Source organism: Geotrypetes seraphini, chromosome 6 (genome assembly GCF_902459505.1).
Source record: "Geotrypetes seraphini chromosome 6, aGeoSer1.1, whole genome shotgun sequence".
Classification (NCBI taxonomy): Eukaryota; Metazoa; Chordata; class Amphibia; order Gymnophiona; family Dermophiidae; genus Geotrypetes; species Geotrypetes seraphini.
Window position 1 is genome coordinate 241,989,036 of NC_047089.1, and position 21,162 is coordinate 242,010,197.

General features: G+C 43.7%; 1 protein-coding gene across 1 annotated transcript in view; it reads left to right on the forward strand.

The window, feature by feature from the left end:
- The first annotated feature begins 2,782 nt into the window (after positions 1-2,782).
- PHKA2 (phosphorylase kinase regulatory subunit alpha 2) overlaps positions 2,783-21,162 on the forward strand; it is a 188,289-nt gene continuing 169,909 nt past the window's right edge. Inside the window, exon 1 of the mRNA XM_033949037.1 lies at positions 2,783-2,951. Coding sequence (XP_033804928.1) covers positions 2,874-2,951 — 78 coding nt within the window. The 5' untranslated portion in view covers positions 2,783-2,873. The remainder of the gene's footprint in view (positions 2,952-21,162) is intronic.

Here is a 21,162-nt window from a genome sequence, read left to right on the forward strand (position 1 = left end):
GGTGGTGGATGCCTGGAATGCGCTCCCGAGAGAGGTGGTGGAGAGTAAAACTGTGACTGAGTTCAAAGAAGCATGGGATGAACACAGAAGATTTAGAATCAGAAAATAATATTAAATATTGAACTAGGCCAGTACTGGGCAGACTTGCACGGTTTGTGTCTTATATGGCCGTTTGGTGGAGGATGGGCAGGGGAGGGCTTCAATGGCTGGGAGGGTGTAGATGGGCTGGAGTAAGTCTTAACAGAGATTTCGGCAGTTGGAACCCAAGCACAGTACCGGGTAGAGCTTTGGATTCTTGCCCAGAAATAGCTAAGAAGAAAAAAAAATAAAAAATTTTAAATTGAATCAGGTTGGGAAGACTGGATGGACCATTCGGGTCTTTATCTGCCGTCATCTACTATGTTACTATGTAAAGGACTAGTGGATTGGATTTATCGCATTTGATGCACCGCTTGAACAAAGGTATTAACAAAGGAAAATGGTAAAACCAGAGGACATAATTTGAGAATGAGGGGTGGTAGATTCAAAGGCAATGTTAGGAAATTCTACTTTACGGAGAGGGTGGTGGATGCCTGGAATGCGCTCCCGAGAGAGGTGGTGGAGAGGAAAACTGTGACTGAGTTCAAAGAAGCGTGGGATGAACACAGAGGATCTAGAATCAGAAAATAATAGTAAATATTGAACTAAGGCCAATACTGGGCAGACTTGCACGGTCTGTGTCTATATATGGCCGTTTGGAGGAGGATGGGGTGGGGAGGGCTTCAATGGCTGGGAGGGTTTAGATGGACTAGAATGAGCTTTGACGGAGATTTCAGTAGTTGGAACCTAAGAACAGAGCTTTGGATTCTTGCCCAGAAATAGCTAAGAAGAAAAAATTTAAAAAATTTAAATTGTATCAGGTTGGGGAGACTGGATGGACCATTCGGGTCTTTATCTGCCGTCATCTACTATGTTACTATGTAGGTGAGGGCCTCTGTGTTTGCATTTGGATTTGTTGGGACTGTCGACCACGTCTTTGTGTTATGGGTGCAGAAAATGTTATTGTGTACCTGCTGAGCCCATCAGTTTTTGTGAGAATGGAAAGTGGTTCGTTGATGGCACTGAGCCTCTCTTGTTGCTTTACTGGGAGCTGCATGTCCTTTGGAGGCCATGTCCGGGGGTCCCGATGGTTTTTTAAAACCTGGGATTTTCTCCATGTTTTGAAAAGCCCTTCTCTCAGTCGTGTCGGGCAGGAGGCAATCCGCAGGCAGCGCTAGAGCGGACCTGGAAAGGGGGAAGGGGGGGGGAGTCTAGGGTGTCCGGATTTTATAATCGCAAAATCTGGCAACTCTCCTCACTGCCCCACTTAAAACCGCTTGCACCAAAATTTGACCTTCTAGTAGGATGATGGGGCAGACTCACCATGTGCATTCATGGATTTCCTTTGGCGTTTTTCCTTCTTTTGTGAGAAATGTCATCACTGAACAGTGCTCCAAATCATTTTCTCTCTTGATTCTCACCAGGACTCTCCTGACATCCTGCCTCTTGGAATGTTAGACTCACACTGAGCATAACATGGATAACCTTGAATGACCTTGAGACATGCACACACTTTTTTCAGCATGCTTGCTACTTTCTTTCATACTCAGGCAGATCAATTATTGAACACCCTTTTGAAACATTCCAGTTTTAAGTTCTTTTGAAGCAGGAGCAGATTTTTTTTTCCCTTTAAACATTTCTTTCTTTTGTGCTTTGTCGGCCTCTTGTAATTGAGAGAAGGACGGGAGCGAATCCTATGAGAGCGCTAGCGCCCCTGGTGGTCTGTGTGAGAAGCAGCAGAGCGGAGGAGGGTATCGGGGAAAGCGATGCCGCAGGCGGGCGAGCCTGCCCCCCTCGCTTCTCCCCATTGGCCAGTGACAGAAGTGGGGGCCGGGTTAGAGGCGAGCGAGCCCAGCGCCTTAGCAGAACGGGGATGGGGGAGCGAGCGCCCCTGGCGGTTGGCTGCGGAGGTGCGGCAGGTCGCAGCAGCAGGGAGGGGAGGAGCCGGAGTGAAGCTGCCGCACTGTCGTTGCCTTTTGCCGGGAGCTGCTCCCTTTCCTCTCCCCCCCCCCCAGCCCCCGATCTCCGGCTCCGAATCTCCAGCAGCTGGGAAGAGATCGAGGTCCTGTTTTCCGAGGTACGTGGGATAGTCTCGGTGCACGGAAGCCCTCTGCTCTGCAGTGCTGCAGCCCACCTGCCTCTTGCAGGGGCGGCAGATGGATGCATTAATTCACCTTATCACCAACCCCATGGCTCTTGCTGCTGAGCTGAGAGGCTGGGATGCCCAGGACTCTGGCTGGCATGAGTGGATCGGTTAGGAAGGAAACGCTGAACTGCAAGGCTGTTGCAATCAGGTTTTTTTTTTAAACCATAGAAAATCGTGTAATACTGCACTTATATATTATATGACGCAGCATTCATATACCTGGCCGGCATGTATGTAGACACATATACCATGACCATGACCAATTTGATCTCCTAAAGTTATTCAAACAGTATGACACCTGATAAAGTCATGCCACTTACATGCTATTAACAGCAAATGTATTATATGCATTTATTACATTGGCAACAGATTTGAAATTTCATGTAAAAAAAAAATGATCTGAATGTGACTCTATATTTTATGCAATTTAATCTTGCTTTATTGACAGCTAGACTGCATTAATCTGAATAAAGACCAGCCGATTCCCAGCAGCTGTCAGTGACTTCTGTGTGAATGGAACCTGAATAGACACCACCGGGGCAACGGGGTGAACGCCGCTGACTGCTCCGGGACTGGCTGGAGAGCGTGTTTCTGAGAAGCACAAAGAGACCAAGCCGGAGAAACCTCTCAGGGCTCTGCGTCTGGGGACATGCGAAGCAGGAGTAATTCCGGAGTCCGGTTAGATGGCTACGCCAGACTGGTTCAGCAGACCATTTTGTGCCACCAGGTAGGATCGAGTTTCTAACCACTTGTCTTTTTAGGTTGATGCTCTATTTAGGAACCGGTGTTACAAATCCTTTGCGGACCGAATTAAAGCCTTACGGCCTGCGACTAAGGTGAATGTTCACGTGCGAAAGGGAGAACCGGCAGCCAGAGAGAAAAAAATGTTTCTCCCTTCCTTATTGCTGTTGCCAGAATTTCAGACGACTTGCATCCTCTTTTACGGAGCCGCACGGCATCGACACCGAAACCCCTTAATTCCCAGTGGGCCGCCGCAGTAATCGGCTTTGTAAACCTTAAAGTGGCAAGTGCAGTCAGGTGCCGAGGTCAAATGAATGCCATTCATTTTGAGCTAGAGGTTGTGCTTCTTGAATGTCAACTGGCTTGGATTTCAGGGCCGCTTGTCCACTTGTGAAACAGACTGATTATCACCGCAATAGCTTCTGTTGTAGTGTAGCTAGGGAGTGGAATGTCAGCCTGACCAGCTGCTCTGGCTGAAGGTTTCTATATACAGTACTGTTATTATTCTAAAGAGAAGTTGATGTTGTTGCCCCATCAGTGACTACTTCCTGTTGAGGCTCTTGGTAGTTTCCTGTTATGGGTAGTATCTCCAAACAAGGCTGTTTTGCACACTCGGTGACAGGCATCAACCTCGGTCGTAAGACACTGCGGTGTTGGGTCCAGGGTCTGAAATTCGCTGCTAACGCTTGTGTCTGCATTGCACCGAAACAGTTCTCTTCTCACAAGTAAAAGTAGGGAAGAACTGGCCTGGTGATTAGAGCTGTCACCTCCGCGCCCTGAGGTTGCGAGTTCTGCTCCTCTGGGCAAGTCGCTTAATCTGCCACTGCCTAGGTGCCACAGTTAAATTGTGAGGCTACCAGGACAGATAGGGAAAAATGCTCAAGAGTGCCTGACTTCAATGTATTGTAAACCTTTTGGGGTGAATTTCTTCATGAAAAGGCAGTTAATAATTCCCAATAAAAAAATATGTACAGGCAGCACATCAAAAGTACAGTTGGCAGATCTTTTAATCAGTTTGTGGTACCCAAAACAATTAGGAGTTTATGTAACTTTCTGCCACATTTTTTTGCGCTCATAAGTTGTATAGAATAGTCACTTGATACTAAGACTATATTAGCTAACAATTTTGAATTTTTTTGTCTAGTTTCCTTGTTTCAAGCTTTTTAATGGTTAGAATGGGAATGTCCCAGATGATATTTCCCGGAAGCATTGTAGGAACAAAGGAGTGTTTTTATTTTTTTTTTCCAACTCAACAGATGTTGAAAATGAGGTTGACATTGAGGCTCATTTTCAAAGCACTTAGACTATGGTGCTTTGTGTGTCTACGTGCTTTGAAACTGAGCCCCGATATCCATCTAGGGGCAAAATTACTCTCTGACAAATTTAACAGGCCAAAAGCAAATTTTGAGGTTGTGTTGTGTATTAGAGGAGCAGTTTACTCAACATTTTCCCATTCTATGTACCACACATGCACAAAGACGTCAAGCAAGCAAAAATCTGAGGGGTAACCACTGTGCTAAATTATAGTGCTTTGGCCATGCAAATCACATACAAAATAATGAATAGTAAATTGTAAAAAAAAAAACAAAAACAACCAACAACTGCGCTGAACCTTTATGAAAGCTCAGGGCTGGATTAAAGATGCAGTGCAGGAGCAAAGGGTTCACCTGAGGAGCAGTGCAACACTTTATCTCAGATGATCCTAGAAGTCCAAGTGGCCTCTGGTCTCCTAACCCCCAAATCCCTCTGGTAGTCCCTGATCTCTGACTCCCCTTCCAGAACATCCTCAACCTGAAGATTTCTCTGATGGCCCAAATGGTCCCCTTCAACCTCCCACTTCAAGGAGTCAATCTGACAATTAAGGAATCGTTGCCTTTTGGAAGACTCCATGGTCAGTTTGCCAAATACAGCAATGATTCCCTTATTTGATAAGCTCACCTCACATAATGTGTCTCGGTGACCAGAAGGTCAGGTTTTCAAGATGCCAGTTTTCAAGATGGGACTCCTGCCTTCTGACTGGAGTTGGGCTTAAGAGGTTCTGAAGTGATGAGAGGCTCCGGAGGAGTCGGTGTAAACTTGAAACCCCTCCCAGGTACGAGGGGCATTCAATAATTCATCTACCAAAGTAGGAAAGAAAAGAGTTTTCAAAAACTTGTTGTTTTATTGTTCAGTATAGTCCCCTGATAGCTCCATACACTTCATCCACTTTTCCTGCAATGACTTTAGCCCCTTTGAAAAGAGTTCTTCTGTTTGACCTTCAAACCAGGATGTTGCAGCTTCCTTGACATCTTCATCACTTGAAAACCGTTATCCATGGAGAGATTTCTTCAAAACTCGGAACAGTAAATAATCCAAGGGAGCCAGGTCAGGACTGTAGGGTGGATGATTCAGCTGCTGAAACCCACATTTCCAGTCACCAAACAATGAAAAAAATTCACTTGGTCTTCACAGAGCATCTCCAAGTTCTCCTTCTGACATGGTGTTAGCATTCTTGGAACCCATATTGCACTAACCTTGGACATGCCCAACTTTTCAAGAATTATTTTCCAAACTGTACCTGCTGAGATGCCCATTTCTTCAGCTATTCGGGAAACCTTAATTTGACAACATTAAATCCTCGACTTTCTTGCATATTTCTGTGGAAGTTGCTTCCACAGGCCAACCAGTGTGAGGGTCATCTTCAATGGACTCTCTACTCCACTTAAACTGCTTGCTTCAAAATTTGACTTTGTAGGATGATGGGGCAGACTAAGCTGCAGTCATGTGTTCCTGGATCTTCTTTGGCTTTTTCCCTTCTTTTGTGAGAAATATTATCACTGAACGGTTATCCAAATCTAGCAGTTTCTTACTTGATTTTCACGAGGATTCTCCTGACATCCTGTCTCTTGGAATGTTAGACTCACACTGAGCTGAAGCTGTGCATGAGTAACCTTGAGACATGTCACAACACGCATAGACTTGTTTCAACATGCTTGCTGCTTTCTTTCATACCCAGGTAGCTAAATTATTGAATGCCCCTCATATTTTGAGTTTTTTTTCAGTTCTGCAATGTCAGTAATATATCAAAGGTAATTCTTTGAAGCGATAAATATACCGAGGACTTTTTTTTCCATATATTGGAACTGTTGACTTCTGATTGAATGATGTATGTATCAGATTGGGCATTGTGGTAATTATTCCTTTGGTATTTATACTTGGTATCAAGTCCTCATATTAGGCATTACAAAATTTAATTTTGGCTTTGGCTTTGGGCAAAATCTGTTAAGTAATACTTTTGTCAGTAATTTGATTTTTGTAACGTACCAGGTTTTTGTGCAATCCCCGTTCAGTTGTTGGCTCTAATTGACATTAATTACCAGTTGCCTGCGTCGCTGCTCCTAGGGCACTAATAACGCACTTCTTTTGTACATGTCAATGATAGAAGAGAAATTTGAACCTTTGTAAAGAAAGCATCTCTTAGTGGATCACCAGGATCTTTTATTTATTCATTCAATTTTCTTCCCAGAACGGTTTACATGAATTTATTCAGGTACTGAAGCATTTTTCCTATCTGTCCCGTTGGACTCACAATTTATCTAATGTACCTGGGGCAATGGGGGGATTAAGTGACTTGCCCAGGGTCACAAGGAGCAGCGTGGGTTTGAACCCACAACCTCAGAGTGCTGAGGCTGTAGCTTTAATCACTGCGCCACTCTAGAAATCAAAATATAGTAAAAGTGAGCCAAGTCTAGGACAATCAAGCCATTGTGACATTACTGATGAGGTTGGCTCTTAGGCATTGGTGGAATGAGGCATTTTGATGTCACAATACCAGTTCTGGTTATCAGAAGCTTCTGGAATTGTGTACAATTCCAGAAGCCATACCTTCAAAAAGATATAAAAAGGATGAAGTCAGTCTGAAGGAAGGCTACAAAACCGGTGCGTGGTCTTCATCATAAGGCGTATGGGGACAGACTTAAAGATCTCAATCTGTATACTTTGGAGGAAATGTGGGAGAGGGGAGATATGATAGAGACATTTAAATACCTACGTGGCGTAAATGCACATGAGTTGAGTCTTTCATTTGAAAGGAATCTCTGGAATGAGAGGGCATAGGATGAAGTTAAGAGGTGATAGGCTCAGGAATAATTTAAGGAAATACCGTTATACTGAAAGGGTGGTAGATGCGTGGAACAGTCTCCCAGTAGAAGTGGTGGAGACAAAGACTGTCTGATTTCAAGAAAGCCTGGGATAGGCCCATGGGATCTCTTAGAGAGAGGAAGAGATAATGGTTACTGCAGATGGGCAGACTGGATGGTCCATTTGGCCTTTATCTGCCATCATTTTTCTATGTTTCTATCTATCAATCCCCATGGGTGCTGGTTAACTGAGAGTCTACTGCACGGCTGCCCAAGTCCAGTCCTTGAGATCTAGAAATTCTGGAAAGTTCATCTTCCCTACTCCAAAGGCCTGCCGTTTTAAGACCTTTTTAGACAGGACTTTGGAGTATCAAGCTGGGAAGATGAACTCCTGGCTAAGTCCGATGATTGTTCAATCTAATTCTTACTTCACATTTAGGAAATCATTAAAGACCTATTTATTTGACAAATAAGAATATTAATTTTGATATATTTTAATGAGATCATCTGTTTCTATTCTTATTGTCATAGTATGTTTTAATTTTTTAATAATTTTTAATATAGTACTTGAATGTTTTTAACAATTGTATTACTTTTATTATATAATTTTAGATTGTACATAGATCATGTGTTCTATGAAACTGTACCATGTGCTGAAGTGTCTCAGTATTTTTTTGTTGTGAACCACCCAGAACTTCTGGGTGCTGGGTGCTGAGACTGGAGTTGGTCCAACGAATGGCCACCCGGATGGTCTCGGGACTCAAGGACCTCCCGTACGAGGAACGGCTGGATAAGTTGCGGCTATACTCACTCGAGGAACGTTCAAATATCTCACGGGCCGTATCGAGGTGGAAGAAGATATCTTCTTTTTCAAAGGTCCCACAGCTACAAGAGGGCATCCGTGGAAAATCAGGAGAGGGAAGCTGCAAGGTGACACCAGGAAGTACTTTTTCACCGAGAGTGGTTGATCGCTGGAATAGTCTTCCACTTCAGGTGATCGAGGCCAGCAGCGTGCCTGATTTTAAGACAAAACAGGATCGTCACGTGGGATCTCTTCACAGAGAAAGGTAGGGGAGGATCATTAGGGTGGGCAGACTAGATGGGCCGTGGCCCTTATCTGCCGTCTATTTCTATGTTTCTATGTTACTGGTTGGACGGTATACAAGAAAATAAATTATTATTATTATTATCTACTGGCAGGCCAGGTTTTCAGGATATCCACAATGAATATGCATGAGAGAGATTTACCTGCACTGCCTTCTTGGTTAGAAAATCTCTCTCATACATGTTCATTGTGGATATCCTGAAAACCTAGCCTGACAATAGCTCTCGAGGACCGGACTTGGGCAGCCCTGGTCTACTGTATATGACACTATAAACCAGGGGTCTCAAAGTCCATCCTTGCGGGCCGCAATCCAGTGGGGTTTTCAGGATTTCCTCAATGAATATGCGTGAGATCTATGTGCATGCACTGCTTTCAATGCTTATTCATTGGGGAAATCCTGAAAACCCGACTGGATTGCGGCCCTCGAGGAGGGACTTTGAATATGGATGCAACAGAATGACTGCATATTAATCTTGAAAAATAATTACTTGACATCTTGAGTTCTGATACAAGGCAGGTGTTGCCTCTTGCTATTGGCAGTTTTCCCTTATGGTAACTTTTTTTTTCTTTTTTTTTTGCATCGCTATCATATTTAATACTTATACACACATATTGTCATGGAATAAAAAGGCAATTGTTCTTCATGTTCTCACTTTTAATTAAAAAGGAGTGCTTCAACCTGCCTAACCTGAACTGTCTCTTTGTTGGTTAGCGGGGGTAGGGAATCGGGTCATGGACTTGATATACAGTACTGCCTTTCTGTGGTACAACCAAAGCTGTTTACATATTCTGTTCAGTCACTATAATGTAGTGTTATTTATTTCAAATTTGCTGTAAGAAAGGGAGGGGGTAGTTATTAGGGTATATGATGTCATAACATGCATTATTGCCCTTTAATGCATGTTAAGGGTAAATAACATGCATTATATTACTCTAAAATGCACTAGCTTAATTTATTACAGGAGACTTAGGGGCAGATTCTCAAAACTAGAATCTGCCTTTAACATGCTCGCTATAGCGGTTCCAGCCAGCGGATTATCGAAACAGCTTACCGAGGTCTTTTCCGAGTTTTCTAGCAGTCTCCGATACTGCCATGCAAATGTAGTACAATGAGGTCATTAATATTAAAATGATCACTCCAAGCGATTCTCTGTAATCTCCGACTGATTCTCTAACCTCTGAGCTGTTGTTGCCTTACATTCTGAGTGTTGATTGGCTCAGGCACTGACAGGAAAGTATCATTCAGTATTCAGGAAAGGTTTGACAGCTCAGACCCCCCCCCCCCATCCCCATGCAAATTAAAATAATTATTTTTTTTTTAAATTGAGGATTGGCAGGAGAGATGCCCACTCTCTCCTGCCACGTCACACAATCACCCGACACTGCTACCCCCCCCCCCCCCCGCAGCGAGAGAGATACCCACTCCCTCCCACCACCATGCAACCCCTCCCACCACCCCACTCCCATTCCTCCAATGAGCCCCACCCCAACCCCCTTAACGATGGCTGGCCTGAGGGATGCCTTCTTCCTCCGGCCAGCAGGCCCGCCTCTTCAAAATGCTGGGCCTTCCCCTCCGGGGCCTAAGGTTCTGATTGGCTCAGACGCCTAAGGCCCCTCCCATAGGAGGGGCTTTAAACAACCTGAGCCAAAATGTGGCCCAGAAACACCGGACCACAGCTTTGCTAATGCCTCAGAGCACTATGGATGCCACAGCTTGCAAAGTTGATTTGTAAGCTGTGTTATTCGTATACCATGGGAGTGACTTAACCTGTGGCACTCAGATACTGAATGTTAGTCGCTCCCATGAAAAATTAAGGTGCAGTAAAATCCTTTTACCACACCATAAATCTGCCCTCTAAATCTGTCACATTCTCTTCTGGATGCCTTCTAGACAACAGTTGTGGGATTGTACTGCAGGCTAATAAACTCCCCATGGCTCTGGAATTCCACTAGAAAGGAAATACATTCTTTGGGCGTGCTATTTTCATCAGAGAATATCTTATGTCGTATCACATAAGATATTCTCGTGTAGCAGATTGCTTTGAGTCAGCTAGAGTAAAGCTCTTTGAATCGTTCAAAACTGCAGCGGAACATCTTAAAATATTTAAGAGATTTAAATGAAATCCTCTTTGGCTGTGATTTTCTCAAGCGTTGGTATTAATTCCAGTGACATGTTCCTCATAAATCTGTTGTTTTTGTAGCATCCTTCACTGTGGTCGCTGCTTTGCGACGTTTTATCTGTCCTCTGTTGCTCTGAAGGATACACCAGAAAGTGACATGGCCACCTGTGAACCAAAAGCCACATGTTTAACCCCTGCTGTTACGATAGAAATGGAATGCACTAAAGATGTTACTTGGGTGTTGGTTCTCACAGGTTTCATGAAAGTACTGAAGCAGCACGTGGTCCATCAGGAAAAAAATACAGAACACTGCCGAGATTCTCTTATACGTGGCAAACAAATCACTTAATTTATTATTTTTTTTATTATAAGAATTTTCTTTATGTTACAAAAACATTACAGAAGAAAAATGAGGCAGAAACAAGTAATAAATCAAATCATTTAAGTCCACATCAAGGGAGAACAAGAGAGACGGGGGAGTGTGTGGTGCAGGGTTTAGAGCTCAGCCTCCTGGGGTTGTGGGTTCAAATCCTGCACTGCTCCTTGTGACCCTGGGCAAGTCATTTAATCCCTCATTGCCCCCAGCTTCATTAGTTAGAGTGTGAGTCCACTGGGACAGATATGGAAAAATGCTTCAGTACCTGAATGTAAACCATGTGGGCTATAGGTGGTATATAAATGCTAAAAATAATAATAACATAACTGAAAAACGATCTACCTCTTTCTATCAAGGACATTGGCAGACATTGTCAACACCCTGCCTCCCAAAAAATATAAGACAGAAAGAAAAAATTCTCTTATTTTAAATTTACCCTGCTAGAAAACTTTCAAGATGAATGAGATTTAAAAAAAAAAAAAAAACAAAAGATAAGATTTATCTATAGATGTGACAAGACATAGGGAGATTTTAAAAAGAAAGTCTCTCCTATAGCTAATACCAATTAATCACATAATTTAAACAAACAGGTGGCTGGCAGGAACATTGAAGGCAGTTCCTGGAGTTCCAACTAGAGAATGACACGGGGACAAATTTTTCCCCGTCCCCACAGGAACTCAATTTCCCTGTCCTGTCCCCCATGAGTTTTGTCGCTGTTGCTGTCCCTGCTCCATTCCTGTAAGCTCTGCCTTAATGGCACAAGCCTCGAACACTTAGGATTATAAAGTGTTTGAGGCTTAAGTAGATGAGGACGGAGCTTAGGCACTGGTGGAATGAGGCATTATGACATCACAGTCTGAGCTCTAGAATGTTGCTACTTAGGATTTTAAAGTGTTTGAGGCGTGTGCAGATGAGGACGGAGCTTAGGCATTGGTGGAATGAGGCATTATGACATCACAATCTGAGCTCTAGAATGTTGCTACTTAGGGTTTTAAAGTGTTTGAGGCATGTGCAGATGAGGACGGAGCTTAGGCCTTGGTGGAATGAGGCATTATGACATCACAATCTGAGCTCTAGAATGTTGCTACCTATGATTCTAAAGTGCTTGAGGCTTGTGCAGAGCTCAGGCATTGGTGGAATGAGGCATTATGACATCACAATCTGAGCTCTAGAATGTTGCTACTTAGGATTTTAAAGTGTTTGGGGCTTGTGCAGATGAGGACGGAGCTTGCAGGAATGGGTCGGGGTCAGGAAAAGAACTCACGGGAACAGGACGGGAAAATGAGTTCCTGCGGGGATGAGGAAAAATTTGTCCCTGTGTCATTCTCTATTCAGGATGACTTTTAATTTGAACAAATGTAAAACAAGACTGTGATAAAAAGAGCTTGAGCTGGAAAGTGTATATAAATATTTAAGGAACAGAAGAGGTGCAGCAATCCAGCACTAAATACAAAGAAAAAAAAAAAGATCAATAAAGAATTTTACTGAAGACAGAAATAAACATAAGAATTGCCATACTGGAACAGACCGCAGGCCCATCAAGCCCAGTATCCTGGTTCCAACCATGGCCAACCCAGGTCCTACCTAGCTAGATCCCAAGTAGTAAAACAGATTTGATGCTGCTTATCCTAGGAATAAGCAGTGGATTTTCTAAAGCCATCTAAATAATGGCCTATGGACTTCTCTTTTAGAAAATTATCCAAGCCTTTTTAAAACCCCTCTAAGCTAACTGATTTCTAGAGCTCTATTCTCCAGCAATGAATTCCTGAGTTTAATTACATGTTGTGTGAAGAAGTATTTTCTCCGGTTTGTTTTAGCCACAAAGGGGGAAATCCGATCAGCGTCTATCTTTTGTACAATTACTTCTAAGGTAGGCAGGTGCCTGTCACCCTATTCATTTTTATTTTTATTTCTATTATAAGCTAGTGATGCACCTTCTATATTTTCAAATGTAAAATAAAGTTTGAATTGCTTATTCTCTCTTGATTCCTATGTCAGTCCTCTCTTTTCCCTTTCACTACAGTTGTTGCAGGACAGCATTTGAAGGGGACAGCTGGTTAAAGAGGCAGGTTGGAACTAGAGAATGACACGGGAACAAATATTTCCCCGTTTCCGTGGGAACTCATTTTCCCGTCCCATCCCGGTGAGTTCTTTTCCTGTCCCTGCCCCATTCCTGCAAGCTCTAGCCTCATCTGCACAAGCCTCAAGCACTTTAGAATCCTAAGTAGCAACATTCTAGAGCTCAGATTGTGATGTCATAATGCCTCATTCCACCAATGCCTAAGCTCCGCCCTCATCTGCACAAAACTCAAACACTTTAAAATCCTAAGTAGCAACATTCTAGAGCTCAGATTATAATGTCATAATGCCTCATTCCACCAATGCCTGAGCTCTGCACAAGCCTCAAGCACTTTAGAATCCTAAGTAGCAACATTCTAGAGCTCAGATTGTGATGTCATAATGCCTCATTCCACCAATGCCTAAGCTCCGCCCTCATCTGCACAAGCCCCAAACACTTTAAAATCCTAAGTAGCAACATTCTAGAGCTCAGATTATAATGTCATAATGCCTCATTCCACCAATGCCTGAGCTCTGCACAAGCCTCAAGCACTTTAGAATCCAAAGTAGCAACATTCTAGAGCTCAGATTATAATGTCATAATGCCTCATTCCACCAATGCCTGAGCTCTGCACAAGCCTCAAGCACTTTAGAATCCTAAGTAGCAACATTCTAGAGCTCAGATTGTGATGTCATAATGCCTCATTTCACCAATGCCTAAGCTCCGTCCTCATCTGCACAAGCCCCAAACACTTTAGAATCATAGGTAACAACATTCTAGAGCTCCGATTGTGATGTCATAATGCCTCATTCCACCAATGCCTAAGCTCCGTCCTCATCTGCACAAGCCTCAGCAACATTCTAGAGCTCAGACTGTGATGTCATAATGCCTCATTCCACCAATGCCTGAGCTCTGTCCTCATTTGCACAAGCCTCAAACACTTTAAAATCAGAAGTAGCAACATTCTAGAGCTCCGATTGTGATGTCATAATGCCTCATTCCACCAATGCCTAAGCTCCGTCCTCATCTGCACAAGCCTCAAACACTTTAAAATCAGAAGTAGCAACATTCTAGAGCTCCGATTGTGATGTCATAATGCCTCATTCCACCAATGCCTAAGCTCCGTCCTCATCTGCACAAGCCCCAAACACTTTAAAATCCTAAGTAGCAACATTCTAGAGCTCAGATTATAATGTCATAATGCCTCATTCCACCAATGCCTGAGCTCTGCACAAGCCTCAAGCACTTTAGAATCATAGGTAGCAACATTCTAGAGCTCAGATTGTGATGTCATAATGCCTCATTCCACCAATGCCTAAGCTCCGTCCTCATCTGCACAAGCCTCAGCAACATTCTAGAGCTCAGACTGTGATGTCATAATGCCTCATTCCACCAATGCCTGAGCTCTGTCCTCATTTGCACAAGCCTCAAACACTTTAAAATCAGAAGTAGCAACATTCTAGAGCTCCGATTGTGATGTCATAATGCCTCATTCCACCAATGCCTAAGCTCCGTCCTCATCTGCACAAGCCTCAAACACTTTAAAATCAGAAGTAGCAACATTCTAGAGCTCCGATTGTGATGTCATAATGCCTCATTCCACCAATGCCTAAGCTCCGTCCTCATCTGCACAAGCCCCAAACACTTTAAAATCCTAAGTAGCAACATTCTAGAGCTCAGATTATAATGTCATAATGCCTCATTCCACCAATGCCTGAGCTCTGCACAAGCCTCAAGCACTTTAGAATCATAGGTAGCAACATTCTAGAGCTCAGATTGTGATGTCATAATGCCACATTCCACCAATGCCTAAGCTCCGTCCTCATCTGCACAAGCCCCAAACACTTTAGAATCATAGGTAACAACATTCTAGAGCTCCGATTGTGATGTCATAATGCCTCATTCCACCAATGCCTAAGCTCCATCCTCATCTGCACAAGCCTCAGCAACATTCTAGAGCTCAGACTGTGATGTCATAATGCCTCATTCCACCAATGCCTGAGCTCTGTCCTCATTTGCACAAGCCTCAAACACTTTAAAATCAGAAGTAGCAACATTCTAGAGCTCCGATTGTGATGTCATAATGCCTCATTCCACCAATGCCTAAGCTCCGTCCTCATCTGCACAAGCCTCAAACACTTTAAAATCAGAAGTAGCAACATTCTAGAGCTCCGATTGTGATGTCATAATGCCTCATTCCACCAATGCCTGAGCTCTGCACAAGCCTCAAGCACTTTAGAATCCTAAGTAGCAACATTCTAGAGCTCAGATTGTGATGTCATAATGCCTCATTCCACCAATGCCTAAGCTCCGCCCTCATCTGCACAAGCCCCAAACACTTTAAAATCCTAAGTAGCAACATTCTAGAGCTCAGATTATAATGTCATAATGCCTCATTCCACCAATGCCTGAGCTCTGCACAAGCCTCAAGCACTTTAGAATCCAAAGTAGCAACATTCTAGAGCTCAGATTATAATGTCATAATGCCTCATTCCACCAATGCCTGAGCTCTGCACAAGCCTCAAGCACTTTAGAATCCTAAGTAGCAACATTCTAGAGCTCAGATTGTGATGTCATAATGCCTCATTTCACCAATGCCTAAGCTCCGTCCTCATCTGCACAAGCCCCAAACACTTTAGAATCATAGGTAACAACATTCTAGAGCTCCGATTGTGATGTCATAATGCCTCATTCCACCAATGCCTAAGCTCCGTCCTCATCTGCACAAGCCTCAGCAACATTCTAGAGCTCAGACTGTGATGTCATAATGCCTCATTCCACCAATGCCTGAGCTCTGTCCTCATTTGCACAAGCCTCAAACACTTTAAAATCAGAAGTAGCAACATTCTAGAGCTCCGATTGTGATGTCATAATGCCTCATTCCACCAATGCCTAAGCTCCGTCCTCATCTGCACAAGCCTCAAACACTTTAAAATCAGAAGTAGCAACATTCTAGAGCTCCGATTGTGATGTCATAATGCCTCATTCCACCAATGCCTAAGCTCCGTCCTCATCTGCACAAGCCCCAAACACTTTAAAATCCTAAGTAGCAACATTCTAGAGCTCAGATTATAATGTCATAATGCCTCATTCCACCAATGCCTGAGCTCTGCACAAGCCTCAAGCACTTTAGAATCATAGGTAGCAACATTCTAGAGCTCAGATTGTGATGTCATAATGCCTCATTCCACCAATGCCTAAGCTCCGTCCTCATCTGCACAAGCCTCAGCAACATTCTAGAGCTCAGACTGTGATGTCATAATGCCTCATTCCACCAATGCCTGAGCTCTGTCCTCATTTGCACAAGCCTCAAACACTTTAAAATCAGAAGTAGCAACATTCTAGAGCTCCGATTGTGATGTCATAATGCCTCATTCCACCAATGCCTAAGCTCCGTCCTCATCTGCACAAGCCTCAAACACTTTAAAATCAGAAGTAGCAACATTCTAGAGCTCCGATTGTGATGTCATAATGCCTCATTCCACCAATGCCTAAGCTCCGTCCTCATCTGCACAAGCCCCAAACACTTTAAAATCCTAAGTAGCAACATTCTAGAGCTCAGATTATAATGTCATAATGCCTCATTCCACCAATGCCTGAGCTCTGCACAAGCCTCAAGCACTTTAGAATCATAGGTAGCAACATTCTAGAGCTCAGATTGTGATGTCATAATGCCACATTCCACCAATGCCTAAGCTCCGTCCTCATCTGCACAAGCCCCAAACACTTTAGAATCATAGGTAACAACATTCTAGAGCTCCGATTGTGATGTCATAATGCCTCATTCCACCAATGCCTAAGCTCCATCCTCATCTGCACAAGCCTCAGCAACATTCTAGAGCTCAGACTGTGATGTCATAATGCCTCATTCCACCAATGCCTGAGCTCTGTCCTCATTTGCACAAGCCTCAAACACTTTAAAATCAGAAGTAGCAACATTCTAGAGCTCCGATTGTGATGTCATAATGCCTCATTCCACCAATGCCTAAGCTCCGTCCTCATCTGCACAAGCCTCAAACACTTTAAAATCAGAAGTAGCAACATTCTAGAGCTCCGATTGTGATGTCATAATGCCTCATTCCACCAATGCCTAAGCTCCGTCCTCATCTGCACAAGCCCCAAACACTTTAAAATCCTAAGTAGCAACATTCTAGAGCTCAGACTGTGATGTCATAATGCCTCATTCCACCAATGCCTAAGCTCCGTCCTCATCTGCACAAGCCCCAAACACTTTAGAATCATAGGTAACAACATTCTAGAGCTCCGATTGTGATGTCATAATGCCTCATTCCACCAATGCCTAAGCTCCGTCCTCATCTGCACAAGCCCCAAACACTTTAGAATCATAGGTAACAACATTCTAGAGCTCCGATTGTGATGTCATAATGCCTCATTCCACCAATGCCTAAGCTCCGTCCTCATCTGCACAAGCCTCAGCAACATTCTAGAGCTCAGACTGTGATGTCATAATGCCTCATTCCACCAATGCCTGAGCTCTGTCCTCATTTGCACAAGCCTCAAACACTTTAAAATCAGAAGTAGCAACATTCTAGAGCTCCGATTGTGATGTCATAATGCCTCATTCCACCAATGCCTAAGCTCCGTCCTCATCTGCACAAGCCTCAAACACTTTAAAATCAGAAGTAGCAACATTCTAGAGCTCCGATTGTGATGTCATAATGCCTCATTCCACCAATGCCTAAGCTCCGTCCTCATCTGCACAAGCCCCAAACACTTTAAAATCCTAAGTAGCAACATTCTAGAGCTCATACTGTGATGTCATAATGCCTCATTCCACCAATGCCTAAGCTCCGTCCTCATCTGCACAAGCCTCAGCAACATTCTAGAGCTCAGACTGTGATGTCATAATGCCTCATTCCACCAATGCCTGAGCTCTGTCCTCATTTGCACAAGCCTCAAACACTTTAAAATCAGAAGTAGCAACATTCTAGAGCTCCGTTTGTGATGTCATAATGCCTCATTCCACCAATGCCTAAGCTCCGTCCTCATCTGCACAAGCCTCAAACACTTTAAAATCATAAGTAGCAACATTCTAGAGCTCCGATTGTGATGTCATAATGCCTCATTCCACCAATGCCTAAGCTCCGTCCTCATCTGCACAAGCCCCAAACGCTTTAAAATCCTAAGTAGCAACATTCTAGAGCTCAGATTATAATGTCATAATGCCTCATTCCACCAATGCCTGAGCTCTGCACAAGCCTCAAGCACTTTAGAATCATAGGTAGCAACATTCTAGAGCTCAGATTGTGATGTCATAATGCCTCATTCCACCAATGCCTAAGCTCCGTCCTCATCTGCACAAGCCCCAAACACTTTAGAATCATAGGTAACAACATTCTAGAGCTCCGATTGTGATGTCATAATGCCTCATTCCACCAATGCCTAAGCTCCGTCCTCATCTGCACAAGCCTCAGCAACATTCTAGAGCTCAGACTGTGATGTCATAATGCCTCATTCCACCAATGCCTGAGCTCTGTCCTCATTTGCACAAGCCTCAAACACTTTAAAATCAGAAGTAGCAACATTCTAGAGCTCCGATTGTGATGTCATAATGCCTCATTCCACCAATGCCTAAGCTCCGTCCTCATCTGCACAAGCCTCAAACACTTTAAAATCAGAAGTAGCAACATTCTAGAGCTCCGATTGTGATGTCATAATGCCTCATTCCACCAATGCCTAAGCTCCGTCCTCATCTGCACAAGCCCCAAACACTTTAAAATCCTAAGTAGCAACATTCTAGAGCTCAGACTGTGATGTCATAATGCCTCATTCCACCAATGCCTAAGCTCTGTCCTCATCTGCACAAGCCCCAAACACTTTAGAATCATAGGTAACAACATTCTAGAGCTCCGATTGTGATGTCATAATGCCTCATTCCACCAATGCCTAAGCTCCGTCCTCATCTGCACAAGCCTCAGCAACATTCTAGAGCTCAGACTGTGATGTCATAATGCCTCATTCCACCAATGCCTGAGCTCTGTCCTCATTTGCACAAGCCTCAAACACTTTAAAATCAGAAGTAGCAACATTCTAGAGCTCCGATTGTGATGTCATAATGCCTCATTCCACCAATGCCTGAGCTCCGTCCTCATCTGCACAAGCCTCAAACACTTTAAAATCAGAAGTAGCAACATTCTAGAGCTCCGATTGTGATGTCATAATGCCTCATTCCACCAATGCCTAAGCTCCGTCCTCATCTGCACAAGCCTCAAACACTTTAAAATCAGAAGTAGCAACATTCTAGAGCTCCGATTGTGATGTCATAATGCCTCATTCCACCAATGCCTAAGCTCCGTCCTCATCTGCACAAGCCTCAAACGCTTTAAAATCAGAAGTAGCAACATTCTAGAGCTCCGATTGTGATGTCATAATGCCTCATTCCACCAATGCCTAAGCTCCGTCCTCATCTGCACAAGCCTCAAACGCTTTAAAATCAGAAGTAGCAACATTCTAGAGCTCCGATTGTGATGTCATAATGCCTCATTCCACCAATGCCTAAGCTCCGTCCTCATCTACACAAGCCTCAAACGCTTTAAAATCAGAAGTAGCAACATTCTAGAGCTCCGATTGTGATGTCATAATGCCTCATTCCACCAATGCCTAAGCTCCGTCCTCATCTGCACAAGCCTCAAACGCTTTAAAATCAGAAGTAGCAACATTCTAGGACTCCGATTGTGATGTCATAATGCCTCATTCCACCAATGCCTAAGCTCCGTCCTCATCTGCACAAGCCTCAAACACTTTAGAATCATAGGTAACAACATTCTAGAGCTCAGATTGTGATGTCATAATGCCTCATTCCACCAATGCCTGAGCTCTGTCCTCATTTGCACAAGCCTCAAACACTTTAAAATCAGAAGTAGCAACATTCTAGAGCTCCGATTGTGATGTCATAATGCCTCATTCCACCAATGCCTGAGCTCTGTCCTCATTTGCACAAGCCTCAAACACTTTAAAATCAGAAGTAGCAACATTCTAGAGCTCCGATTGTGATGTCATAATGCCTCATTCCACCAATGCCTAAGCTCCGTCCTCATCTGCACAAGCCTCAAACGCTTTAAAATCAGAAGTAGCAACATTCTAGAGCTCAGATTGTGATGTCATAATGCCTCATTCCACCAATGCCTAAGCTCTGCACAAGCCTCAAACACTTTAGAATCATAAGTAACAACATTCTAGAGCTCAGACTGTGATGTCATAATGCCTCATTCCACCAATGCCTAAGCTCCGTCCTCATCTGTGCAAGACTCAAACACTTTAAATCACAAGTAGCAACATTCTAGAGCTCAGATTGTGATGTCATAATGCCTCATTCCACCAATGCCTGAGCTCCGCCCTCATCTGCACAAGCCTCAAACACTTTCAAATCCTAAGTAGCAACATTCTAGAGCTCAGATTGTGATGTCATAATGCCTCATTCCACCAATGCCTAAGCTCCGTCCTCATCTGCACAAGCCTCAGCAACATTCTAGAGCTCAGACTGTGATGTCATAATGCCTCATTCCACCAATGCTTGAGCTCCGTCCTCATCTACACAAGCCTCAAACGCTTTAAAATCAGAAGTAGCAACATTCTAGAGCTCCGATTGTGATGTCATAATGCCTCATTCCACCAATGCCTAAGCTCCGTCCTCATCTGCACAAGCCTCAAACGCTTTAAAATCAGAAGTAGCAACATTCTAGGACTCCGATTGTGATGTCATAATGCCTCATTCCACCAATGCCTAAGCTCCGTCCTCATCTGCACAAGCCTCAAACACTTTAGAATCATAGGTAACAACATTCTAGAGCTCAGATTGTGATGTCATAATGCCTCATTCCACCAATGCCTGAGCTCTGTCCTCATTTGCACAAGCCTCAAACACTTTAAAATCAGAAGTAGCAACATTCTAGAGCTCCGATTGTGATGTCATAATGCCTCATTCCACCAATGTCTAAGCTCCGTCCTCATCTGCACAAGCCTCAAACGCTTTAAAATCAGATGTAGCAACATTCTAGAGCTCAGATTGTGATGTCATAATGCCTCATTCCACCAATGCCTAAGCTCTGCACAAGCCTCAAACACTTTAGAATCATAAGTAACAACATTCTAGAGCTCAGACTGTGATGTCATAATGCCTCATTCCACCAATGCCTAAGCTCCGTCCTCATCTGTGCAAGACTCAAACACTTTAAATCACAAGTAGCAACATTCTAGAGCTCAGATTGTGATGTCATAATGCCTCATTCCACCAATGCCTGAGCTCCGCCCTCATCTGCACAAGCCTCAAACACTTTCAAATCCTAAGTAGCAACATTCTAGAGCTCAGATTGTGATGTCATAATGCCTCATTCCACCAATGCCTAAGCTCCGTCCTCATCTGCACAAGCCTCAGCAACATTCTAGAGCTCAGACTGTG